Genomic DNA, 27334 nt, shown 5'->3' with positions numbered 1-27334 from the left:
GCACATCTGTCACGTTCGTTTGTACCAATCGCGAGTGAAATTACGCGACGGGCGTATTTGATTGTCTGACGAACTTTCTGCGACGCACGCAGCAGTCGTAGACGTTGTTGCCTCTCTCTTTACTGGACCCTTATCGTAGTTCGATCAAGTGATACATACCGAGCTGATGATATTGAATGGTAGCCCATATCACTGGATAGGCCTGTCTGCACGAACGAAATTGGCTGAAGGAAACGCTAGTCAGATAGAGTTAACATCAGTAATCACTCAAAAAAAGACCGCCAGAGACAATTGATATCAATGGACGTAACGTGACTGATGTATGGAAAACAGCCGTCTTATGATGGATACACATTTGGATTGGCGCGTCCAATGCAGCTTTAAAATTAGTCCATCCTTAAAGGACGTTTTTATTATATCGCGCTCGTTATTGAATAATTCGTATATTGCAGACCGAAACAAACAGGAAAGCGTTTAGGGCAGGTTGAGCTTGAAATCTGATTACATTTCCTCCTGTACCTATCTTGGCGCAAATATTTAAATACGGCTACTATTCATGATCATGAACAGTGCTAAATCAGTAATTAGCGACCTCCAGCGAAGTTCGCAGGCATGTGGGGGCAATTGAATATAATGCGAAGGCTTCCTCCGTCCCGTATACGTCACCCTTTTGCCCGTCCTGTCTCCGTTTAGTCCTACCCGAACGACTCAAACGTACCGTGCCACAATGTCACGTGCTTAATACGCCGAGTTCCTCGACTTAATAAGGGCCTACAGATCTACAAGCGAAAAAGCACCTTCTACGAGCTCGGATCGCTGCGACTATGGCAGGTCGGGCCGAAGAACGAGAGAAACAAGTTTTTCCGTAATGACTTTTTACCTATCGCAGGTTGAGTTGATCTAGCTGAAGCGCTGTGAACGTGCGGGATATAATTTAGTTGATCCGAGTTCGCGATAATAGTGCGATGATGTAGAATCGTCATGAGGTAAAACACCGTCTACAGTTGTATCATAATGAAAGACCCACTAAAATACATTTTATGAATAGGACAGACAGGACGGTAGTGTCTCCATTGGTGCTTCTGCGATTCGTATCTAGGTCAAATGAAGTGAGAATGATCATATTCGGGCGACAGGGGAGTACTCGTCTACTCTAAGATAGATGTATGTCTCAACTTTTTAGCATCTCAACTGGAAACGGCATCTCTGCTTCGGTTCGCGCACGATATCGCTTCTGCAACCGAGTATCTTCATAAGCGTGGCTTCATCGTTACCGACCTCGCAGCTAGAAACTGCCTTCTTATGAATGATCTGCGCACAATTAAACTTGGAGACTATGGACTTTCGATCGAGAAGTTCCCGCAGGTTTGTATCACTTCGTCTACCTGTAACGCTACACGGAAAAATGCATGTGATCATTCATAGTTGAACTGACTATACGCGTCTCTTTAGTCGTCAAACATTGACGACAGAAAAACATTGACCCAATTTGAATGTTTCTAGCTATGTAGTGTGAGTGCTTACTAGACTCATGCACTCTACAGCTAAGGACTAGTCTAGTATTTGAGTTTTAGCTAACGGGACAGGGTGGATATTTGCAATAAAGGGTGCAAGACAATCAGTCGCTTTTACGCTGCGTTGGTTATATCCACTGCTCACTAAGCCTCCCTAAAATTTCTTACTATCGAATAATGTATCCGTATGCATCACCACCGTGAACCGTTCATTGCTTGGTTTTGATTATTCATTTAGTGGGATGAACACACACTGAGCCCAGCTTGATTGAATGTTAGAAGTGGCCATTTTCCCCAAATCGTCCCGCAGCCCACCGTCAGACCGACAGTCAGCCAGACAGCTGCTTCTAGAACTTCTTCGCTCGCAATACTTTCGGTTTTCTAGTTCATCTCGCTGTATCTCTCCCTTATGTGGCCCAGTACACAATTCGTGCTCATTTGAAACGACCGTAGGTAACTGCTCTACTTCTTTGCCCCATTCATGTGTTTGTCTTTTTATTCGTCTTCTATGGCCCGTTTCTCGACACGCTGTCCATAAAACACGCTATGCGACATTGCATAGGACAATCGTTCCCACGGTGTTTTCTTCTCCCCGATTCGGTGTCCAAAATGCGAATTTTCGTTTGTTGGCCCCTAGAGCAACTGCGATTTAAGGCGACCAAAAGAGTCACGATGGGAGGGGTTGACCGTGTCTGCTGGCCCCGTCTTTTCGTTTCCGGTAAAGGATTCAATCACGCTTCGCTTTCGGAAAGGTGCACCATGTCCACGAGAAACGGCTGCTTCTCTACTTATTTCTGCTACTTCTCCGTATAGGTGGGCCGACGATGTTGACGACACCGCCTTCGGGGCTCCATTTATCAACAGCGATTGTCCTTTACCCCACCTTTCTCCCATCGAACCCCCGGCGTCCGTTCGTCAACCCGCTTCCTTTCCAATTTCTTTTATTGCTTTTCTGTGTAGCCCAAATACGTCACTGTATGCTACTGGTTTTTATCTATATATATACATTATGCTCATTTTCTCTTTCGTTCTTGCCTTGTCCAATCCATTCGCCTGTCCGTCCTGACTAAGTCGGAGAGTCAGATCCTGAGGTCGCCGAACATCGAGGACTAGTGAGACCTTTCTACCTACGGCGACCACCCAATGTCCACCTGTACTTCTTTATTTAGTATCTTGTACTCCCTATCACCTGCTTAGCTTGTGTTGCCTGTACAGCCATCAGGGAAAAAAAGGTTTAATCTCACAGCCCGTCAGCAGCTCAACAGTATCGTGGCATAGAATACAACATTTCTGCGAATCTCATGAGCCCTTTAGGTCACGCACATACGTTTGCGAGTTGGCTGTAGGACCGCGAATAGTCGCCACAGAATTTCTGGTCGTAGTCTGCTGTTCCATGCTGCCCTGTCTTCTGGGCTTCCTCTCTTTTCATTGTTATTCATCATTGTGTGCGCTCATGTAGGTGTATAGGCGATACCGGCAGGCAACCGTATTCGACCGCCCATTTCTCGGTATAGCGACAGTGGAACAGGGTTCCTTTTTCTTTGCCGCTACACCTAATAGTACTAGTTTGTCACCTAATAGTTGTGCAGTTAGATTTCGTATGGGCCTACAACGCACCCGTATCGACTTGGGTCCGATCTGACCGCTGCTGATGCTATCGTTTGGTCTGGCGGTTTGTCTCTCCTCAAAGTAGTACCCGTCGAGTGTTGTCGAAATAGAGGTTTCTTACGTTCTCTTATCTAAGCTTATAAGTCATGCTACTAGCGAAAATAAAACAAAAAAAAAAGCTATCTGGCCGCGTAGAGAAGCATCGCGACGCACAGGGGTGGCGGAGCTCGTCCGCAGTAGTTGGCAATACAACACGAGCGTCTAATCAACCGATGCAAGGGATTTTAGATTTGGTTGAAAGCCATTGCATTATTACTGCTCTTAGCGGATGTCCTCCATCTTGAATCTCTCAAAATTTTCGTCGCCGAAGTCGGCAGCAATGTAGAAGGATTCGTTCGTGGCAATATGTGATGTAGCAAATTGAAATGTGGGTGCATAGACGACGTTACTCTTTGTAATGCTAATCCTTACTATCAAGTCGGTGCCCCTAGGTCGAATTGGCTAGAGGTGAGCTACGCTTAAAAAAAGGCTTAGAGTAGTTAGTGGACAGATGAATATAAGCCTATCATTGGTGATAAATAGAGACATGTTTATGCGCTTGATTGGTGGAGATACTCTTCATTAGAACTTTTTTCCTTTATGAGATTTAGTGATGTATATACATAATGTCAGCTTGGCCAACCTATAAAACGCTGAACTTCCCTATTATCAAATACTCCCCATTCCCTCACACGCACTGGTCGTTATCCATCTCCATTTATGTGCCCAGAAGCTTTTCTTCTGGTTGTGATGGTCGAGAGAAGGTTTAAGGTGTAAACTCACTTCCGAAAGCTTTGTCCAAATCAATATTCTTCCGTTGACCCATTCACTTGATGTCGTCTAACTTATGAACCTTTGTACCCACGTTTTCGTAACGTTCCCTTTAGAATCAAGTCAGGACAGCCGTCAGCGGCCAGAGTAGGGTATGGTACGTTCGTCCTCGTTCGATGATCGGAACGGAAGCAGTAGAATAAAGTTTGCTTCGACATCCGTCTCTTTCGACAAATAAAGAAGGCCAGTTAATATGTGCTACTTATTCTTTCTCCTTCGAATGCGGCCGCAGAGCATACAATAGGAAGGCGTGGGGTGAGAGATCGCCCTGGTGGCACACGACTAAACACACTGATGAGAGATACATAAGCGTGGGACGAGAAAGAGATTTTATTACAGAACTGGCGGTGGTAGGAGAAACAGCAGCAAGAATCTCAACATTTCGACCAATACCACCACGACCACCGAAGCCGTGTCCTGCTAAAGGCAGAAGAGGTATCGGTACATCAGACAGGGTCAGGAAACAATGCATCTGAAATAAGCGGCGCCTAGGACGGGCAAGGGTTAGCTTAGATAATATAGCTCTTTCTAGCATCAAATATAGAAAATAGCTTAGGCTTAAGATTGCCTCACGTACCTAAACGTTCGTCGAAAGGGTCGTGCCGCGGGTCTATAACGAAACAGAAACAGCCCCATCATCATCATGATTGCGACCTTTTTATGCAGCCAGCTAGTAAGTTAAATACACTTATAGCGAAATTGTATCGAAGACTAATGAAGTCAAATCAATGACCCATGGTCCAAATAACCGGTGGTCCGTGAAATGTTGTCTTCGCTTCTACCAGTGGCAATGCGTACAGTGGGAAAAACAATAGTACAAGAATAAAGCTATTCGCCTTGATTCTAACATAACTAATAAACGACAATTCTTTCTAACATTATCCAGTCGGTTTTGATTTCGTTGCATAGGATTATTACGCCGTAGGTGACACAGCCATTCCGCTGCGGTGGTCTGCACCGGAAACCTTTCGGGTGATGGAGACAGCTGTTGAGCTGCTACCGCTATCAAGGTCAGCCAATGTGTGGTCGTTTGGAGTTCTACTCTGGGAGCTGGCTAAGGGTTGTCAAAGGCCGCTCGACTACCTCACCGATGAGCAGGTTATAGCTGATTAAATTAGTGCAAAACAGAAACAAACGAAAATCTGTAATATGTATCTTAGAAAACGAATGATTACGTTATGTACGAATTTCAAGGATACTCTCTTAAGTGATTTAAAGATTTGAAAGACTGCTTCATTTATGTAACTCGTTGCTGTGAACTACCTAAGCCAACTGCTATCATATCGAATGATGGGACAGCATCTCCCTCCTCACTAGACCACAGCTTCGGGATCATTCGCTTTCAATAAATTTGCCCCAAGTCTCACCGAGTCTGTTCGCCCAGTTGTGACATAGTGTTTTGTACATCGTATGAATAGGGTAAAGTATTCTACTTTAAAGTCTAAGCGATGTTCTCCTAAACGAGATCGTGTTTTTTCAATCAGCTTATTGTATACGCTGTATTCCCTAGCCCGTTTTACTTGCTTACTTTATTTGATGACATCTTGTTTCATCTCTCTGAATTATATACGCGTCCATATAATTTCAGCGCTTCGATAGCACAATTGACGATTGTCAATCATTGAATTGCAGCTGGATCAGATGATTGTCAACACCGGCGTAGAGCTTAAACACTTCCTTACCCAGTTGCCCTCCGGCTGTCTTTTCATTCGCTTACATGTATATACCACGATCGTTAAATATACAAAGAGCACACGAATTAAGGCCCAGGCTATTTGCCCCTTTTAGTAGCGGACCCTCTTTGAGTTATGCTCCTATCGCGTAGCTGACCCCAGTAAGGCATTTCTGGAACGCCCTTGCCTTCTTGCCTTAGTGCATTAACACTGAAGCATGTTGGGAGCGGTAATTTGGTCATCAACCGTCCGTCTTCTACTCTGATCACTACCCATGGCCAGAGCATACGAATAATAAGGAGAAGCGGGGAAGGGCTTTGGGAATACCTAGAGGAACTATCTAGACGGGAGGCATGTGTCGTTGTGACTGGGCGAGTGCGACCCAAGTTGGTGAAGTCAGTTGGCTCGTCAAGACTTAGCTCGGGATCATCGGCTTATTTCGATGATATGAACTACCTAGGGGATTTAGATGAGCATCCGCAAAATAGTGTGCTTACCCGCAGGTTGAAATCGTAAATGGTATAGACATATTCATGTTGGCAAGCGGGTGTAGATAGATAATCCGGGTATCATACCGCCGGCGTAGTTAGAAAGAACTATAGCATTATACACGAAAATAATTAAATATGTTACCCTAATTTAATAGTTTAAAGTACATTAATTTTGTCGATCATTGAATTTGCTTATAATACTATTTGAATGTAGGGTCATTGTTGTTAAATCCCACATACGCATAGCAAAAGTTTTTTTCATCAACCTAGGCAATGTTTACGGTTTAGAAGGTTTTATATGTACCAATTGATTAAGTTAACCTAGCGGTACCCTATGTGGTGCTAAACTCATAGCGATCGACTACAATTGACATGTGTTATAAAGAAATGTTTTTCATAACCCTATGCTATTCCTCCATCATATAAAATCAGCATCTTTGTTTTTCTAGATAGACCGACTTTTTATGCGATGCATTTGCAGTTCCTCCAACAAATTGTCGTTGAGCAGAAGTGGGATTCGGAGTATGCACTTAATACAAACCTGATCGGCTTCAATGGTCTAATATCAAAGTGCTGTTCGCTAGATGAGGCGCGTAGGCCTACCACAACAGAACTTGTTATCGAATTGGGCGACCTAATGTTCCATGAGCCTGAAGAATGCTCGCTAGGGTTCCAAAGAAGCACTTCAGTCCATGATATGCTTAACGAACGCCCAGAAAAGGTAGGTCGAATATGAATTAATAAGTCATTAATGATGATCTCAAAAAAAAGCATGATGTATTTGTTTGATTGAACTATTCTAACCCCTAATGTTTTGGTGCCAATCGAATGTGCAGTAAAGGCTGCTTCATTATCTCTATATATGTAGTACTGGATGATTAGATAGAGTCTATTGCGTGAATAGATAGATGATCGTGCCAAACAAAATGGTGCCTGTGCCTATGACGGAACAGGCGGGATAAGGATCCCGAGGTTCGGGCACAGCCCATGTATCGCACGTGCAGCATATGTACGTGCAAACAAGTGTTGATCGTGGATACACGATACCGTATTTGTAACTACTTGATATCTTTATTTGATGTGGATGCAAACAGGTCACAGTGTACGGGCCTTTGGCCTGATGTGGCCTCTAGCCCTGAAATGACATATATCAAGCTATGGTCTGAAAATGAGTGGTTCATTATAGCAAGCCGGCAGTTGCGTGATGTGTATGTGCTAATGGCCTCCATGGGTAATCCTGAAGTAACATAGTCACTGTTCTAAGAGAAGCTATATCGAGTACTCTCCACCGATTAGATGCAAACAATGCGCAAAATATACGCGCCACATATTGCCACAGATGTATAGCTTCACACAAAGTACTGATAAAGATACATACTTCATGCATACCCTCATAACCATCTATTAAAGGCTTTTTTAAAAGCCTTTAATTTTTTAAATCTCTAGAATCGTTAGATGAATCGTCAGGTGAATTTCTCAAGCGTTTGGCTTTTCCTCCACTCTATATAATAACAACTATAAAAACTGTATGTGTATGTGCGGCTTTACATAACGAGGCAAATGGGGGATTCACAATGGAAGCAAATAGGTACTGGGATTGTGGATCCTGTCATGTTGATACGTGTCTAGGAGCACAGACCACTCCGTAGTATACATTGAAAATGATCATAAAGACGAACTACCTAATATATCACCTGACGGATCTATACAATGACGAACTGGAACTACGCTATCTAGCCATCTGGTGCCGACGACAGTAGATGAATTGATCATCATTGCATTATGACAGGCTACAAAAGCTAGGACATATATGCCTTATTAACTGCACAAGGTCTATGCACATAGATGATGGCGGGAAAATTCCGCCACGGAGATGTGTGATCTGAAGGTGCTACCACACGACTATTATGGCAGAATCACCTGGCTGCCATAGATCAGGATGTATTTTCATGTACTATTGTTTAGGCTATAATAAAAAATTGGGAACTATAAATCTACTGACCATTGACCGTAATAACATCTTATTCGTTACTGGTTTGTAGTTGTTAGAAGAAGGAACCACTTTAATTTAAGCTAATCCATACGGTTTAGCTTAAGGTGGTAGGCAATATACCGAGGCAAATAGACTATATGCCGGTACATAATTTTGAGGCGGACTGTACAGCCGGGATCATATCTACCCGGACACCTATGTGGCGGATATAGGTAAAAGCAGGAAATTCATACTATATGTTACCGTAGTCACATATGCGCGCACTCACGCATCACTCAGGACAGATGATTTACTTCAGCTCTAAATTTTACTCTGCCATCTAACATTGCTGGCATATCATCGGGAATGCTCCACTCAAATTCATGATTGACAAGGTTTTTGCGTATATTAAGTGCTATAAGCTAAGCTGAGACCTAAGTGAGAGACGAGAAGTGACGATATCCTGATTACTGGCGGGAATAGCATGTGATTCGTTAAAGGCTCGTGATGGAGTCGGCCATGACGAAATCTAGATTTTGCTCCTTGCTAGTGCAGGGGACCTAGACAAAATATTAATTCATTGTATTGTTTATATCCTAGTGTTCTTACAATCTTATAAATCGGACTGAATTCTAAAGCGGGCGTTCTTACTTCCGTTTTACGGCCCATACCAAAGACTGTGCAAAACTGCTGGCCGCTCTACATCAAATGAATGAAGCATTAATATGTGAGTTAAGTGCGACTATTTTAGGTTTTAATGTTTAACAAGTTCTAAGCGAGTCTGCTATCATTATTATAGTGTGACCGTGTCGGCAAATTTAGATAATTTTACACCGCCTCTTTTCAAATAACCTATAATTTAACGGGTATCTCCTGTTCTAAGTACCAGCCCTTTGCTGGTAAGCCTTGGAATCATTTAGAAATCTCCAAAGTCGCTACCCGTAAATTTGCTCATAGTTGGCCTCTTCGTTCTCCTCTCTTTCTCTTCGCCCTTCCCGATACCTCAGATCCACCGTCTTAGCCCCAGGGGAAGCCGCTGCAACATCGCTGGTATACGTCGTTGACTCAGCGACCCGCGGCGCCAACGTCACTTTAGGCTGATTGCTCATTTGGAGCACGCACTAAGCTGGCAGCTTCGATACTTCTAAGCCGCATCTCCATTTGTCCAATCGATATATATATAAATTAAAACAATATAACAGTACTGTCACATTTCCATACATGCGCACGAAATCAGCACGGAACAAGGCGTTTGGCGAAGCAATCGTCACGCCTGTCTTATCTGGAAAGCGATGTTTCCTGTAGTGACACTTTGTGCCACCGGTCGCTTGTGCTGGGTTCTCTTACCTTATATCCATCCGCATCGTCCTGCACTGATGCCTTTTCGTGCTTCTAGGGTTAAATTCCTCATTCATTTGTGGCTCGCTGACAAACTCTTCGGGAGTTTAGGCACGCCCCATTTTCACTCCTTGCTCATTTTTTTTCATGTCCATGCCAGCTCGCGTACTTGCTGGGTACTTCGTTGTACTTACGTGCGCCTTTATCTCAACACTGTCTACATTTTTTTTGTCCGACCAGGCACTCTACTGCTGCTATGTGCCGTGCGCATTTTCGCATATTTGTCTTCGTTTACCCATAACTTCCCTCTGTGACCACGTTTCCTACCCATATCCTTCTGTTTGGTTTCACTGCAACATAGATATGTCAACACAGACCCACCGCTCGTGTGGACGCCGGCCAGGCGGTCCCATGCCCACTTTCTGACGTGATTTGCCTGGGTCACCGTTTTTTTGCCCTTTTTTTCCTGCACCCCATAATTTGTGTGCCGCAGCTTTGTGCCAACTTTAGCGTCCATTCTTTTCATTTTTTTTCCCTGCAACTTGATGGGGCGCTCCACAACCTAGGCAAGGGCTGAAGAAGGCCTCTAAACAGGCAAAAGGCGGGGCTGCACCGATGCTTGCGACAGCATAATTTAAGGTACCGTAACTAATGGCACGAAGTCCTAAGAAGCCTATCCTTTCGCTTTTTCTCTTGTTCCCTCATGGAAATCTTCTTATGCCTGAATAGGTTTCCTTGCACCTATTCACCTTCCTTGCACCAAAAAGGAATGAGCAAACTTAACATTTTTGAATGACGTATTGAGTGAGCACCGTCTAGATCAGACCAGCCCAGCTCTTCCTATTCAATATTCTAAATTTGTATTAGCATTTTCCTGGCATATTCTAAAATAGTACAGTTATTCCTTCCGCCAGTAATATCGGGACCCTACCATAAGGCATTCCGTAAATGACGTAACATATCGTGTTTGAGATTAACGTAACATTAGCGGTATTGTAAGCTTTTGTGCAGTTTATGCTTCGGGGGACATTGACCATATATTGCACCGATGAGGTGATTCAAAGCAAGACAGCCATTTTGAAATTGACCTAAAGAGAGACGGACAGCTGTTAATTGTTTTCAGTAACCCGATATGTTTACTTGGGTTAACGAAAGCCATAGATCGAATGTACAATAACAAGCTTAACCCATTACCCTTTGGCATTTTTTTCGGCAGCTTGTTCTGACAGAGAATTCAGCCAGCTTCTGATTTGACTTCCTTTTTAAATGCTGCTCATTCGTGCCCTTCTACAACGGGGTAATGGCGGGTTTTCCTTAGCGCTTGTTGATTAACTTTGTTTACGGCATGTAGGTAAATAAGGTCCATTTGTAAACGCGTATGAATTTGGTTTTTGCAAGATAAACTTTTTCATTAAAGTGCACTAACCTATTGATTCTGATTGAAATCTTAAATATTTTTTAAACTTTCTTTATTAAAAATATTTATTTATGCTTCCGGGCGTCTCACCAGAACTTAAGATTGTTTTTTAATCTCTTCTGTTTTTGTGATACGTAGTAAGATACAGTAAGCATTTTTTCTTGATGATCTTACATGTCTTCGTTAACGTGTTGACTCATTCATAAGATATCACCTATTGTATCATTCTTAACTATGTGTTCTATCGAATCAGACACAAATGTTAGATATATTTCCGTTAGCGTATTAATTCGGTAATTAAGAGACATCACCAAACTTGACGTTATTGTTTAATGTTTTATTATATATTTTTTGGCGTTTTCTTTGTAAATAAATTAAAGAAAGTCAACTTTACGGTTTCCACCTCAACTTTCCAATTCACATTTTTTTGACATTTTCACAAAAAAAAAAACACGAAAAACGCATGATTTTTATTCCAATAAAAGAGTAAAGAGTAAAAGTAAGAGGTCTCTACAATTTTCACTCAAAAGTATCAAGGTATTCTGAGGTGTGTGTTGGATACCTACTTAGCTTACCGGGATCTATCGACTGGCGTCAAGGAAAACCTTTCTTACACAGACCATGCAAAAAAGCATACGTGGGGTTCTAGTATCTTGCCAAATGTATTATCCAAACATGAACCGCATTACTATGAAAGCGGACGAGCCGACCTAACTAGAACAATTACCAAAAGCACGCTTTTATTTCGAGGGGAATACTATATCATCATGCCGTGATGCTTTTGAATATCCATATGCAACTCGTTATCGGTAATAGATGTAAAAAGGTAGTTCCTGCGATCATTTTGCGTCATAACAGGCTACTACAGGCCTCTACCATTACGTTAAATAAAAAACGTCAATAACGACGTATCCGCTACGGGAATTCGCTGCATTGGAGGCTTATTGTTGTTAAATTCGGAGCAGAAGACGGTTGGATACGATATCGAAGTAAGATTCGTTTTCGTCTAATGCGGACTCTAGAGAACATGGGCAAGCTCCATCACGTATTAGTATTACTGTGAAGGCATAGACGCATAACTGCTGTTTGAAACCACTACATGCTCTCGTATAGTTTTCCGAGTTACATGGTTCAAAAACGCTTTCATTTCTTTGTTCGCGTCGTATCCCATCCATTCACCATTTAGGTGGCTGAAATGTTCAAGATCACGGTCATCGATGATGAGTTAACGGAGCATCTGTCATCGGTCGGCCTGCCGCCTAACTACCTCTGGGGCAGTGCGGCCGGGGGTGTTAGCATGGCAGCTCACTCGACCGTCACTGCAGCCTACGGCAGTTTGGGCGGCATCGGCCCACTAACTAGTGGCCCACCTGCCATGAAATTAGATAGTGCCGATCTTTCACAGCTGGAGTCGTCTACCTGGAAGATACCCCAGCCCGATGAACTTAACGCCAACAAGGTGAGTAGCGAGGCATGAGCAGATACATCTATATACATCCAGGCCCCTTTTTAAAACGATTCTATGATTAACTACAGATACAGATACGAGGACGATAATGATGATTATCATTAATATTATTAGCTTTATAGGGATCGTTTTTTTGGCGCAAACAATGATTTCGTAGTACAGAACAGTACGCAAAAGTCAGTTAAATGAAAAAAGTTAGAGCGCTCAGTGTTGAAGACATCTATTATTAAGGTGCGTTGACGTATAATTTAAACGTGAATAAAAATATCGGACGACAGTTATAATCGTCTGTGACTTCGTAGCCAGTACAGATGAATTTTCATTGCAAATACCAAGAACAAATAGAATAACTTATTTAACTTGGTTTGCCGTTCTACTTGTTTCACTCGATTGTTATTATTACTCAGATAAAATTCCTAGTCCATGGATCGAATCCCTTTTAATATATGAGCGGCATTATTTAAAGATTTTGCAATGATAAATTCCAGTAAACCATCTCAGTGGTCGTCATAGCAACTATGACAATAAAGGCTTATGGACTTTGGGACTGTAGCCTGCCTAATACTTCTTCTGAGCCCGTTCTGCTGTGCACTGTTTTGCCAAGCCAAGCTAATATTCTTTGCCGTGGGTTAGTTGATACATACAGGAGAAGGATTAGGCCATGCCTCATTATTCCCATATCTACATTGGTCACATTTTAACTACGAAATCCAAATGTACCCGCCTCGTCCTATTATAATAATTACTATTATAATTATACCAGGTTAACTGACACGGGTCATCCGCAAGTGCAGGCAGCCAACCCAAACGAGAATCAGGGTTCCACGATAACTTCATTTCCGCAACTGGTTACGACGACACGCTAACAAACAAGTTCGTAAGAAGAAAACTCACATCGAAAGGATGGTTTTGGCATTGAACACTAGACTAAAACTGTCATGTCACACGCTGCCTTATCTATACCATATCGGTGACTAATTGACGGACGGAACTTGAGGTCCTTTTTCCGCTAACGAACTTCTTCAGCTAACTAACTCACCTTATATACTAATCACCTTTTACGTACTCTGGCACTTCACTGTTACTTTTTGACTCACAGCTCAAGCAGCGATCATACCTAGAGTATCTGGAAACGCGCGACGACGACATCCTCCTCTACGGATGTTGTCGTATGAAGAACGATAGTCTGCTTTGACCACCTGTCAGCTCTGGATATCGCTCTTGTAAACGACTATAGAGTTCAATTTAATTTGCTGTTATAGATTGCCGTTCTCTGAAGTCAATCTACTATGAAGCTGTACCACTCATATTTAATCGCTGAACCTGCACTAATCTCATTAGGGTCTCTTCGAGCTTTTTGATAAATGCACTTTAACGAGTAGCTCGTTGAAACTAAGCTAACTAATACCTCTATTGTAACACATTTGCTCTACATATAGATAGTACCTTGTGCAGAGGATACTTGAGAGAACTTTTAACGAAACTTTAACTGCTCTCGAGGCACTCTTGGTTTCTTGGACTTGAAATGGCATTTCTACCTAATGCTTCATCCTTTATGAGCAAGTTTATGTCGTATTGTTAGCTCATTTCTATCAGTTAATTTTCCCCAAAGCTCAATGATTTCCATCGCTGATAACGTATACAAAGCACTACGATCAGTCTGCGAGGAAAGGGCATTCATATATAATATTTTTTTAAATTTTTCTCCCATCCAAAATGCCTCCCTCCGCCATGAGTGACTTCAGCATTTAGGAGGAATAGCAATTCTTACGATTATGTTGCGTCTTTCATATAACAACAGCCTTTAACCAGCGCCCTCCCTCATTATATCAATCAAAAGCAAAACGAGTCGACGCTTGAAATCGGGATAATATTCTGTTGTATAATAAAGCTTTAGTATAGATAAGCTTCACAAGAATTGCTTCCTTAAACAGCAGGCCCTAATTGTATTCCTAGCAAGATAAGGCAGTTTTTCAGTGTTAACTGGCGGGATAAAGAGTAACTAAAACAGAGACAGATGGTAAAGGAGGAAATGTTGCGACTTTACCCTTGATCCGAAAGACGCTTTAGGAGAATGACTGTCTATAGGTGTGCGTAAAATGAATCTAAGGATCGCTTACGCCACTCTGCGCTTGCTATCACACAAATCTTTCTGATGCGGTCGTCACGTAGATCGTCGCGATCTTAAGCAGTCTTTGCATTCCATGAGCATTTTTTTTTTTCGATCAAAAGCCTCTTTGTATCGACAGCTTTGGGCTCTGGGAATCCACGTGCACGTTCCAGCCTCCCAACTATATACCGAAGTAAATCACCGACTGACTCGCTGGCTGCTTGATGCTATGTTTCACTCTTGCACATACACAAAAACACACACACAAATGTAAGCAGTCGCGTTTCCTCAGGCAGGAGAGGAAGGACCCTTGCTGGGTGTCGCTGGCACTTTAGCGGATATACAGTTATGGCGGGTTCAGTCTGCTGCCAGTGTCTGGTTCCATATGGACGAATATGGGTGGAACCGTACTGCTTACTAATATAAGTGATAGATTAGCTATTTTTTTTTAAAGGAGCACGATGACGGTGGCTCTTGTCGGTGGAAACCTGGGAAGTCAACAAGGAACTTATGCTACTGATATGCATACTGCCTTATAAGTAGCAAAAAATAGTTTCTCAATGTTTACCCAACGAACTGACGTTCTCGAAGGACCTACTTAACATTAGCGAGTCCCAATGTAATTAATTGTAGAATAGGCACGTTTATTTCACGCCTGAATTCCGACCAGTTCCGAATAAAAAAAACGAAACTGATAGACTTCAACGTAATACATATTTTTTTCATATTGGAGAAGCTACTCTTACCTGACACGATTCTGTTTGACCTACTTTGTTATGATGGTATCACATCCCTACCAAAGGTATGCTTCACTTATTAGGTGTGTCTTTGCTTTCTTCTATTAATCACCACCGACTTGGACAATGGTTGCTATTATACAGGACAATTCCAGTGCTTCTGGTACTTCGGTCGAATTGCACTGAATCATTTCAGTCGCCGATTCGTCAACGTGACCGTGTTATGCCACCTGCTCATAGCGACACACGACCTATCAATGTCACGCTGTTCTGCACAAACTAATACCTTAAGATATTCTTCCGGACAAACGTGGAAGTAGCCATTCATAGTCTCTGGACCCGCAAGCCTATATACCTGTTGACGGAATATATTGAAATGCTAAAATTGACGTTACTATTCAATACTTCCTAGTATCAGCTGGGATTGCACAAGCCAGCTTACCCTCACAACACTTTATCATTCTAGTAACAGTACGCCCAGATGTGCTAACTATTTTCTTCGTTGTTCTGTGTGTATCTGTTTTTTTTTTTACTCTTGGTGTTCCTTCTGTTCGCATTGTTCTTTTCTATATTCTGTGTTAATGTGCTTAATTTGTCACTGGTACCTTTTTCCCTCTAATTCATGTCTTCGTCGGCGCGGGCTCTTTCTCTCTTCAATCGCTCCTTTCTATACGTCATGCTCATATCGAATATAGGTGGTGGTTGAGGGACAGAGTGAAGCATCTACACTGGCCAACGAGCTGATGCCGATGTCCGAGTACATCACTGCGTCGAACGGTGACCTCAGCACATTGTCCAATATTTCACACCCACTTCAGACGCTTCCTCACGATGACGAGGATGACTGCAATGGCAACAGTCTGGGTCGTCACGCGCGCAGCGTCAACAACACCGCCACTGGTGGCGCTGGTTGTCATGACGACATGAACGAGAACGGAAGCCACTGTGGCGGTCTTGAATCGGACACGCTTGACATGTTTAGCGAGCCAACCTCACTCGTCAATGAACTTGACAATATTCTCGACGCACGTTCGGATGGTACTATCACACCACAGGCTGAACCAGACGCCCAAGGCTATGCTGATGACGATTATCATGACCAGATGGAACTCGAGCTACCGCAACACAAACACACGCCGCAACGGAACGCCAGCAAGTTTCTCTCTGGTACGTCGTATATTAGTTTGTTCTGATTTAGGTTAGCTCATTCTTCTTCGCACAAGTCTAAAGCTAAAAGAAACTGAAGCACTATTAGAGTGCAGTTACGTTTTATCTTCAAAGGAAAAGCTGCAGTACCATTTCGAAGGCGAGTCCAGTATCTGTAAATCTGACAAACACGGCAAGTCATTTCGTAGAAATTTTGTACATACATATATATATATATATATATATATATATATATAACTGTAATTATATCCGACAGCTCTAGCAAGTTCAAATGACTTCAAAACTCAAGAACCTTAAAGGATTTTTTTAATTTAATAGTGTAGTGCTTAGTAAAAGCAAGGCCTACTATGATAGAAACTTCTGAGTAGAAGTAATAATAACAGCAACAATCAAAACAAGAGAAACGACGACTGCAGTAATTTCCTTCGTCCGTTACAAATTTTATTAGAGTATTTCAACGTTGCCCAAAGGTGCTTACAACTATGCCATGAAATTGTTCCACAATTTCCACTCACCTCCGGAGTTGATACCACTCACCTCCCGTTCGACTTACGTAAGTTGATCGAAGTTGCCGATGAGCCCTTCACAGCGTCCTGGCTATATTAACACGCTTTAGTTCTTTCATTTCTACACGCTTGGATAGCAGCTTGATTCCGAGAATAAGTCGAATGCGGGTGCAAGTGCAACAACAAGAACGTTAACGAAGCGGTTGAGAAGCGTGACAGAAATCTATACTCTAACAATCTCATCTACCAAATCGAATAATCTTTGACGATGGATTTGGGACTAGATGCAGCCACTGCCATTCTCGTCAAACCCAGACGGCTGTTCTTTGTTATCGCCGTTGCTGTTGTGCTCCGGCTGTAGTTGAAAAATGGATATTGGGGCAAGGGCGATATATGCGATTGTCCGTGTCCACCATGGACACTAAAAGCCGCAGCAGAAGGTGGAGGGAAAAGCCGTAGATTTCAGGTCCCCATTTTTTATGTCTACGGTTTAAATATTGTACACAGTTGCGTGCGTATAGCTAGAACAGCTAGCCAGCTTGCGTGAATGGCTGACTCCTTGAGTGACGGCGGGGGGCTCGAATCAGGGTAGGGGGCACAGGCAAGAATAACTTTGGCTGAAACGCTTCTGGTTAGTCGTTGTTGTCTTTGTTCTCGGTTTTCTTCTTGTGCACCCGCCTTTTTGTACGGACAAACTGACTATAGTTCGTACTCGTCAGGAGACCGAAAGATGGCTGCATCTTGGCAATAATATACAACATCTCTGACGAGCTCGCAGATTCGGGCTCAACTGAATGGAAAGTATTCGCCTTTGCTTTTCCGGTTCTGTAGTGGGCCCGATTTTAGTAAATGGCGGAAGAAAGGTCTATAGAAAGCTGTCGCAACGGGCAAGCATGAACGCTATAGGCAAGTTAAAAGTCGAGTTAAAACTCACGGCGCAGGCAGATAGCATTTTTTGCGACAATAAATGGTTATTTTTTCACAGTTTTTCTAATAAAAAGTCATGGAATCGATAGTACTGCATGCACCAAAAGAGTATTAAATGCGTAACGTACATTTGGAGAACCCGAAACTGGAACAGCAACGTGTAAGACCTTTGCAGCAAATTTCCTGTTCATGTAGATACATAATTATTGAGGATGATACCCTTTTGAGGTCCACTCAAGGTTGCAGAATGACTCTTCTAAGCAGTTCGCCTATTGTTCCCTCGATAAACGGTAAGGCTAGATCTCGCAGGAAACGGCTTGCTTCAATGGATGATTTCAGTACATCTTCTCTCCTTTGACGTATATTGTATCATTGTACATTAAACTGATTAGATTAGAATACTTTGTCTGCTGCTCGAATCTACGGTTATAATGGTTCTTCTGGGGCGTCCGCTTTTGTTTATATGCCTTTTCCTTAAAATTAAACAAAAGGTGCGTATCTTTCTTCATATGATAGCAGTAGCGGCTTTTCTTTCGCTAAATAAGTTAATAGGCAACTACATAAACAGAAAAGGCTAAAGTGAGCTGTTCAAACTGGCAAACACCTCTCAGTGCTATCCAGTATCACCATGGTAATTAATGTAACTTGCCATATCAGCCTCATAGTCATAACATCGTAACAGCAGTAGTAGAAACATATAACTAGTTACCTCTCCCTACTTTGGGCGCCTTTACTTTACCTTTCTAGTTAAAATTTTACTAAAATAGAATAAATTGAACGTGGCTTCTGAGACGATAGTCACTGAACTAATCCGAAGTTGCCGCAACTATTTATACATGTTTGCATTGGACTTGATGCGAAATGATGGACAAAAAAAAATCACGGGAGCAACAAACAAAACAGAGCTCCATCCAATGTCTATTATTTGGCTAAAAAAATAAATGCTTTACTTTACCTCGTATATCTCATATAAACTTTATGGTGCTCCTGAAGAACTATGACCATAGCTAAGCGTTCAGCGTTAAACTCAAGTTAGCCTAATGCGTTTATATAGAGAACAACTGGTTTTAATAACGAACCGAAATTGAACTTCCGACGCTTTAATAAATAAATTCTTCTACTTTAAATACGAACGTTACGCAAGCATTAAGATTGCATACAGATAATTATATTTTCTGCCATATGGCGCCGTCTTTTATTAAAATCGATTTGACAAATTAACATAAACAGAGCATTACCGTACCGGTAGTACACACCAAGGTACAGATACATCTAAAACTGACGCCATCCCTTTAGTTACTGAATTGAAATTCTCGTATATTCGTATCTTTATAGCTGACCCTTCCTTTATTGTTGCGTTTCGAAGTACAAAATCAACCTGACGACTACGCTTAGACATCGACAAATACACTATGGCATTGGACATTTTACAACAGTAACCTATTACTTTCAATAGGTACATTCTTTCGCTCCTAGCAGAAATAACAACAGCTATAAAGGCAAAACCACAATGAAGTTCTACATGCATCTTGTCTTCAAGAACATCCTCAGTTTGGATGTACGTTCTCGAGAACAGGGCGGTGGCAAGACATAACTGTGTGACGACATTTGACCCCCTGTTCGAATTTGGATTACGTGAAACGGTACAGCCCTGACCTGTATGAGCACCCTATCTAAATTCATGACTATGCGCCTACGTTGAGCGAAAAGCGAAAATAGCCCGTGGTGGCTGGCCTTAATCGATGCAGCTATCATGACTCAAACCTAAACAAAAATTAGACCCGTGAGCAGTAACACACGGTCGAGAAGGGCCAGAACAAGCCGAGAATAGAGAACAGCGGATTTAGAGCTGATCTGGGTCGATATGAGCTGGAATGGGGTGCGCTTGCCTAACAGCTTCCGGTACGCTTTCTACTCCAAGGACTCAATTACTAATGGCCCCCAAAACGTAGCAAAAAGGTTACGCCACAGTTTAGCAGGAAGAAACAAGAATGAGGAGCAATAGTCTGATCGATTGAGACGAAAATAGGGGTATTTCCGTGACTACCAAACAGTGATTTATATAGTTCTGTGCACCCTTCCGATATGTTTAATAGCATACGTTCACCGCAACAGTGAATACGAATGAAAAAGCCAGTATATATTGGATTGGTTCAAGCGTTAGGGTGATTGACGCATTGACGTTACGCATTTTAAACGTAACGTACGTATACCGTTATTTGCAAGGCATTATTCATGTTAGTTTACGACTAAATGAGCGCGTACTAAAAATTGACACTACCTAGTCTTTTCTTAAGAAGAATCAGTAGTAAAAAATATTAAATAGGGTCTAGTGCGTACTCTTGGCTAAAAAACGAGTTCCTTTGCCTTTCGTGGTAGGGCCTGGACTGTTTCATTGTTGAAGAAAGTAGTTACAATGACAATGAGAAAACAGCAATTTGTCTTCGATGACACGCTGCATGGGCATCTAGGCGATGTTAGGCAACATAAAAGCACAGAATTTACTGCTCAGTTGAGATGTCTGTCTTTAGAACGTACTGACGTCCTTTTGATTCGAACAATTGCTCTGGAGGATATACATAAAAACCTGCAGTAGGGTTTAATTAAGAGGCTAGACTTGCGGGATAAGGGCGAAATTTTGGTCGCTTGAGTAAATGACATCACAACTGCAGTTAACCAATTAACAATTGCGACCCTAAAAGAGTTTGTCAATTTATCCTCTTTCTATTCTCAGTTCCTTTTCTAATAGAAGCTTTAGCCGGCTATCGGTCGAGGGTAGCCTCATATGGAACACCGCATCCCCAATTGCGTTAAATATCAGTTACTAGTATATCATATGGCAAGTCTGCCTGAAAAATTACTCAGCTGATATATACATAATTATATTACTAATATATCTTATAAAGAATCTCTTTTTGGCACATCGTTGCAGGCCGGCCAACATTCCAGCTAAATATTAACGTAGGTTCGACAGGGCTTCCCGATGTTATACCGCCATCTAATGGTGAACCTGAAACGCCGATGACGGCTACATCGGCCACAACGGCGACGACAATATCAACTACATTAGCGACAAACGCAGCAACATCTACGGCACTTGGCGATAATCCACTCCATCTATCGAACGACGTGCTCATGAAGTTCCAACGAATTTCCTCGGACACCTCATAGAGCAGCAACAGAATTTGACGAAGTACTTGCCAACACATGAGGGATAGAATGTGCAACGTATTTTCTATCCATAGGAGTTGCTACAATGAGACAACTATCCACATGCATGGCAACGGCATAGCACTCGAAAAAGTCAACCAACCCACGTGTTCCAATTATAACAAACAGGAGGTATCACATATATACACAGACGAATATATATATATATATATATATATATATATATATATATATATATAAACTCGCTTTATCGTGACAGAATTTAATCCTCAGAGGGATTTGCTTCCTTTTAAGCAGATGATGGCAGCCAACAAAAGCTATCGGGAGTCCCGTGAATTCTAACCTTCGCCCCCGACATCACGGGCACAAATTAATGTCTTTGCCTGTAAGCAATTAACTTCTGCCGTAACCATCTTTTCGCAAACTTTACGAACCCCATCATGAACCGATTCCCGTCAACGCAAGTTGATTTATTCATCAATTGATGCAAATTACCTCCGATAGGTGCAAATCAACGTCGATGACTCGACGGAAAAAGCTCGGCTAAAAAATACGCATCCATATACAAACCAAGTTCACATTGAGCACCCGCCACTCAAGAAATCAACTGCATAGAACTTTATAGACAATTTATAGATCTCAGTGAGCATTGACGTGACACACGCTGACATAAAAAGGAAGAGATGACGCTCGAAGGGCAAGCAGGAGCCCAGAGCTTGTAGCAACTGTCCCTAACCAATTCTATTATGCATTAATACATGCAAACTGATTTGCCTTCATTTCTCAATGATCGCTAATTAACGCATCGAACCTAAGACATATTATTTCAGATACCTAACCCGGATTCTTTTAACTTCGAAGCCCAAGTTGCATCTTCGATTCTGCATTTAGTGATAATATTACGTACGTATATAATACAAACAATGTAATATAGGTGGGCGCGGATTATTCGATATAAAATAGGACAAGGTACTAGAGTCTCTATCAGTATATACACATAATAATAACTTTACCGCAAGCAGCTCATGTTTGCGAGGCATAGAACATTTTCAACCGTTCGATCACCTACTAATGAATCATTGAACGATACCGATCTTACGAATACTAATAATACCATGTCTATACATACGACTGTACTTTTTTGTCGACCAGTACGTACGGTCTATGGCAACTCTAATGTCCCTAGCGCCGATCGTGCCGCGATATATATGGCAATCCTTCTACAACGCACCCCAGCAGGATCACGAGCCTGGAGCACGTACCGCCTCCGTGCAAAAAAAGAAAGCGTGCCCTACAAGAGGCTGGTTTCGTACGGTTGCGATTCGAGTAAATAAGCACTCGCCAGCTAACCGGATAATTAGGTTATGCCTTTGTAGCCAACAGCTGACGACATCAGCAATTCGTCCACTTTTCCTGAAGGCAAGTCGTAGTAGTAATGAATGCCGCTTGTATTGTTACTTACTACCCGTCCGGGACCGCTGATCTTCCTTACACTGCGTCCATATTACGACTGCTTCGGAAGATAGGAATAGTAATCGTAGAGCTACGTATTTGGATGAACTTATTGGATATTCACAACTAGTAAAGTAGTAGCGAACGGCCAGTAACGTTGGGTCGCCGGCCTACGAAAGAGAGGGGCCCTTACAGCGAGTTAAACTTGAACTGAATCCTCACGACTGAGCCAGAGCCACTAGGCAAAAAAACTACCAGTTACAGTCATTTACAACGTTATAGCATTATTTGTAATATCATCGAAAAACACATTATTAATGCTATTATTATACCGAGAAAAGGCATACCTAGCTACGCACTATTGTATAACAATATAGGACACTTTACGGAAGCCTTAGTTTTTTCTATGTAGAACTTCAACGAATGGCCAAATTAGATGAATCCAGTCCACTATCTAAAAGCACTCAATACTGACAATGGCCATGACGATAGTAGGACATCGCGTAACGTTATTGTGAAGCATGGCTGGCGACCATATTGCTGGTACGATTCGATCGGTACTTCAAACAAAACTGTATTTGTAAATGATCACAGACGATAACACGTACAGAACTACCGTTGAGTAAAATAGGATTACGGGTTATTATTTGAGTATATACATTAAGCATATATAGCAAAAATACGTAGACTATATATATATATATATATGGGTGACAATATAATTATTATACGAATATTGTGCAGCTTGCCCACGCGGTCTGTGCTCGCCGTCCAGAGCTATGAGACGAATCTCAGCGTATATAATATATCTGGGACAGGAAAACAACTAGAGAACGCATGAAAATAATCAAAAACTAAGCCAGCTTCTGTCTCCAGCTCCAGAGAGAAGTGTACAGGCCCGCTAAACGCCGCAGTCCACGTCCATTTTGTCCATAATGTCTCTGCGCCTACAAAGAGAGTCTCTCTTAACGTGTTGTGTTATTAACTAACTAAATCCGCCCGCCGCAATTTCTCATACATACAATAATATATAACATAGATAGATATAATTGATCATGTCTACTGCCACTGTCTCCATCACTTGACAAGGACCTTTGAGCTGGAACCAATGCAGTGTCCTGGAATTGCACTAAAACATGACACACCGCCGTACACTATCGTTATAAGAGGCCTCGGTTCTTGCGCTGGAGCGCAGTGCGACATTATTCTAATGTGCAATATCTTTATCCATTTTGGGCAAGGACGACCCCTTGCGGACGCCGCATCAAGTACAACTCGTCAGGTCGTGCGAGTCAGATACTTTCGCCAGATCAAGTAAAAAAAACTCAAAGCAAATCATAACGAGAACGAAGAGTATACATGAAAAAAGACCTGAAAAGGAAACGATAAGACTAATGAAGCTACAGTTGCCAAATACGTTGTATGAGCCTGTAAACGGAAAAAATGAACACAGGTAGATCGACAAGACGGTCAAATACTATTCAAATTCGCTGATCGCCGCCGTAATCATCGTAGAGTTAGTCGCCCAAGTATATTTTTCTCGTACTATGTAATTTCCCGAATAATGTTGTTGCTTAAATATGTTCCGACAGGCACCGCGAAGAAGAAATATTTGGCAATCTATGCGTACGCGACAGTATCTATCAAACTGTGGTCAAGCATCGCCACAGATTGCATCGACATTGTCATCTGATAGAGGTTGTCGTTTGGTTATCGACTCATCAATAACGGAGCGAGAATTTTTGGCAGCGTCCGTTCCTTTTTAAAATAAATACCCATTGTTCTTTTTCCGTATTTTTGTAAAAGATGTAATTGATTTGACCTATACGCTTTTCTCGACGCTGTAAATCTACCTATTCACTATGCTATGGAATCTGCTGCCCGGTCGCACTGTTTATAGGTGGCTTAATGCAGGTAAGTCGCATGCGATAGGTCACATGGAAGGACGTCACAAACCTGTACAAATAGTACTTACTTAGACTCCTGGATCTTAACCTAAAAGTCTTGCACTTGTTTTGCGCTGGCTGCTGGCAAGACGACGCAAGGAGAGCGCCTACCCGCAAGCTATGGCTGAAGCTGGCGGAGACCGCCCAATCTCAATATGGTGATGACGGCAAAGCGACATTAGGACAAACAGCTGCTACACGTACTAGGCATAAACGCTACGCGACAAGGGGTTGAGTGAAGCACCCAGCAGCGAATCATGATTACGACAGCACGAATCCTCCAACCTTTATTTAGTTGAATGACTAATGTCAGAGTACGACGCTAATAATGAAATGAAAGGATAACCTTTACGCCAACAAAATAACAATTCTCAGTAAAATGAAAGTAAGAATAAAAAAAATAACAATAATTGATACTGCATTTCAAATCAAACGTGCGAGGCCGAATATTATGACGAATGAGCTGCGTATGGGGGGTGAGAAGGCTTAACAAGGCCGTAAATAGTGTACGTGATGAGGGGATCAATCGGTGGAGTCTCTTGCGTCAACCGGGTCCGGCCATTTCGCCGTTATTTTTTTCCTGTAAAAAGAAAGCGCTAATAAGTAGCGAATAGCAAACATTGATACGATACACACACTTGAACAGACAAACACGTAACTAATCAATTCGAAGTATAATATATATGCAATTGCCCAATGGTAGAAAGATGCCATATAAAGATCTAGAGAAATAGAAAAACAGTAACAGCAAGAGCAGCATCAACAACAACAGCAACAGTTCAATGAGAAACACGCAAGTGAAACCAAACGGTGACGATGGCGATGATCATGATGACAGAAATGAAGAGACGAGAACGGAGACAATAGAACCCGTAAGAAGAATAGATGTTTCAACAGATCATAATCAACACTGAATGATAAGCATAAGAAGCTAACGATTATAATACCGCTTTTTAAAAATGCATATTCAAGAAAAAGAGAGAGCGCGAGGAAAAGGGTGGGGGACAAAATTGGTCTAAAAAACCGACAAGGGTGAGCAACGACATCGGCAGGGGATCGCTATGCGGCTGAATACACCGGATAGAGTGGAGATAATCGACCTTTCAAATATTCATGTTTGCTTGTGCTAAACGGGCTGAGTATGCATTGCGGTGCAGCTTGAGTGACACTTGAGTGACGACTCGATGAAAAAACAAATAAAAAATGTTTCATTATTTAAATCGAATCCGACGTTGTCCTTTTAGCTAGATAGCGGAAGATATCATCAAGAAATACATGAAAAATTTTCTATTTTGAAAATATGTCCTTTTTTTACTCCCGTTTAAGACATGTAGTTGGCAAAGCAACTCAGCTTATAACTAAAATTGCCTTATGATTATAAACAAATATTTGCTGCACCAATTGACAGCTAATTTTCTTTGCTGTGTTCTACATCCTACATCCAAACCATTAGACATTACTTAAGATGACTGGTTCCGACCAGGAAACGAAGTGCGTCTACGTCCGGACTCGAACCGAAAATAGCACGTGTTTTTGCGGTCAACAGTGTGGCTTCCGTGATACCATAGTGGGTAACGTATTGGCCTGCTAATATTAGGAACACGTTGTGGTCTAGACTCGAATCCAGAGGGCATATACAGACTTCGTTTCGTGCTGGGAGCCAGCCATCTGGATACCGGGCGTCATGGAAGCATGGAGAGTCAATAGTCACACGTTACGCGCTGCAATATTACAGGGAAAAGAACTGGCTTTAGGAATAGAGTCAAGTTTTTTGTAAATTTTTGTGAACTAATTGAAATAGAAAAAGTATCTGTTACTCCATCTGTAGACAATATCCTAAGCATTAAACTGTTGTTTTTTTGAATTTGTTTGTTTCGAATCCAAGAAATTTTTATATTCGATTCTGGTTTTTGTTAGAATCCGGAAGAGTTTAGAATAGGAATAGAATGAGAGTTAATAAGACAACAAAACGAATCTATAAAAAAAAAATACATCGTTTTACAGAAATATATCATATGAAATCTGTCGCCTAAAATGTAACAGTCATGTTCACGATATGATTTTTTAATTGTAATAATTAGAATTGAGGCTGCCCTAATTCATAAGTGCATGTGGCCAATGACAGATCACAGCCCCAGACCAGCCAAGTGTATATTTGACGTGTCATTATTGTTTAATCCTTGTATTAACTAGGTGCTTAAAAAACGAAATATTGGCATTAATGGGGGCCAGGCGCATTTAGCGACTGTTCGCATACGAGACTAGGTCTAAAACTGAAAATCAAATAAATTGACTCCGTTATTATCTAAAACTAAATACGAAGTCATACAACTAATACAAAGCGAGGTATTAAGTACGTGCATATTGCGATGTCTCTCTCGATAGCATTAGCCACGCGTATATAATAAGCTGAGTGTTGTCGGTTCGCAAATGTGTTTTATACCGAATGCCTAAAACTTGAGCATAAAAATTACATACAAAAGAATTCATACAAAAGAATTAACTTACGTAACGCCCTTGAATCACAGGAACAAACGACGTTCCCGCAATAATTATTTTTCTTCTCAATAACAGTTAGAATATCATAAAAAGGCTTTGTGTTTCGCGTTTAGTAGTTAAGCCGTTAGGCGCTATTTCACGCAAATAGTAATAATAACGTACTACTGATAGGATCCACTAAAGCCGACTACATATTCCCGCAAAATTTATACTACAACGGCAATGTAACACATAATAGTGGTAAAAGCCTTCTCAGTTCATGGCAGGATCCCTAATAAAGCATATCATCCGTTTTCGCGCCATTGCACTAAATAGCCGATATACTCCTCAACGTTGATTCAATGTTTATGTTATTTTTATCATGTTTATGATGTTACCAGGATCAAAACACATATTCAAATGTTGGCGCGCTACGGCAAAGAGCCGCGATCTGGCGCCATTCGGCATGTGTTGGTGATTTGCGCCAAT

The 27334-nt window shown here is 41.8% G+C and overlaps 1 protein-coding gene and 1 long non-coding RNA gene across 5 annotated transcripts in view; one reads left to right on the top strand and one right to left on the bottom strand.

Annotated features, from left to right (window-relative positions):
- The window catches only part of LOC111261046 (uncharacterized), a 122650-nt gene extending 97058 nt beyond the window's left edge, over positions 1 to 25592 (top strand). For 2 of the 4 annotated variants that reach the window (XM_022834253.2, XM_022834254.2), the window contains 6 exons: positions 1184 to 1365; positions 4902 to 5090; positions 6638 to 6877; positions 12070 to 12342; positions 15894 to 16365; positions 20731 to 25592. In XM_022834253.2, the coding sequence (XP_022689988.1) occupies positions 1184 to 1365; positions 4902 to 5090; positions 6638 to 6877; positions 12070 to 12342; positions 15894 to 16365; positions 20731 to 20969 (1595 nt within the window). In that variant the 3' untranslated portion in view covers positions 20970 to 25592. The remainder of the gene's footprint in view (positions 1 to 1183; positions 1366 to 4901; positions 5091 to 6637; positions 6878 to 12069; positions 12343 to 15893; positions 16366 to 20730) is intronic. The other 2 variants (XR_002680730.2, XR_015311331.1) reach the window with 2 other exon arrangements.
- Positions 25593 to 25823: 231 nt separating this feature from the next.
- Positions 25824 to 27211, bottom strand: LOC111261050 (uncharacterized). Its single transcript, XR_002680738.2, has 2 exons — positions 26876 to 27211; positions 25824 to 26088 (listed from the first exon to the last, which is right to left on the bottom strand). It is a non-coding gene; the product is annotated as an uncharacterized LOC111261050 (long non-coding RNA).
- Positions 27212 to 27334: the final 123 nt, after the last annotated feature.

Source organism: Varroa jacobsoni, unplaced genomic scaffold, assembly GCF_002532875.2.
Source record: "Varroa jacobsoni isolate VJ856 unplaced genomic scaffold, vjacob_1.0 scaffold_515, whole genome shotgun sequence".
NCBI lineage: Eukaryota > Metazoa > Arthropoda > Arachnida > Mesostigmata > Varroidae > Varroa > Varroa jacobsoni.
This window is presented reverse-complemented; position numbering and strand designations above follow the sequence as displayed.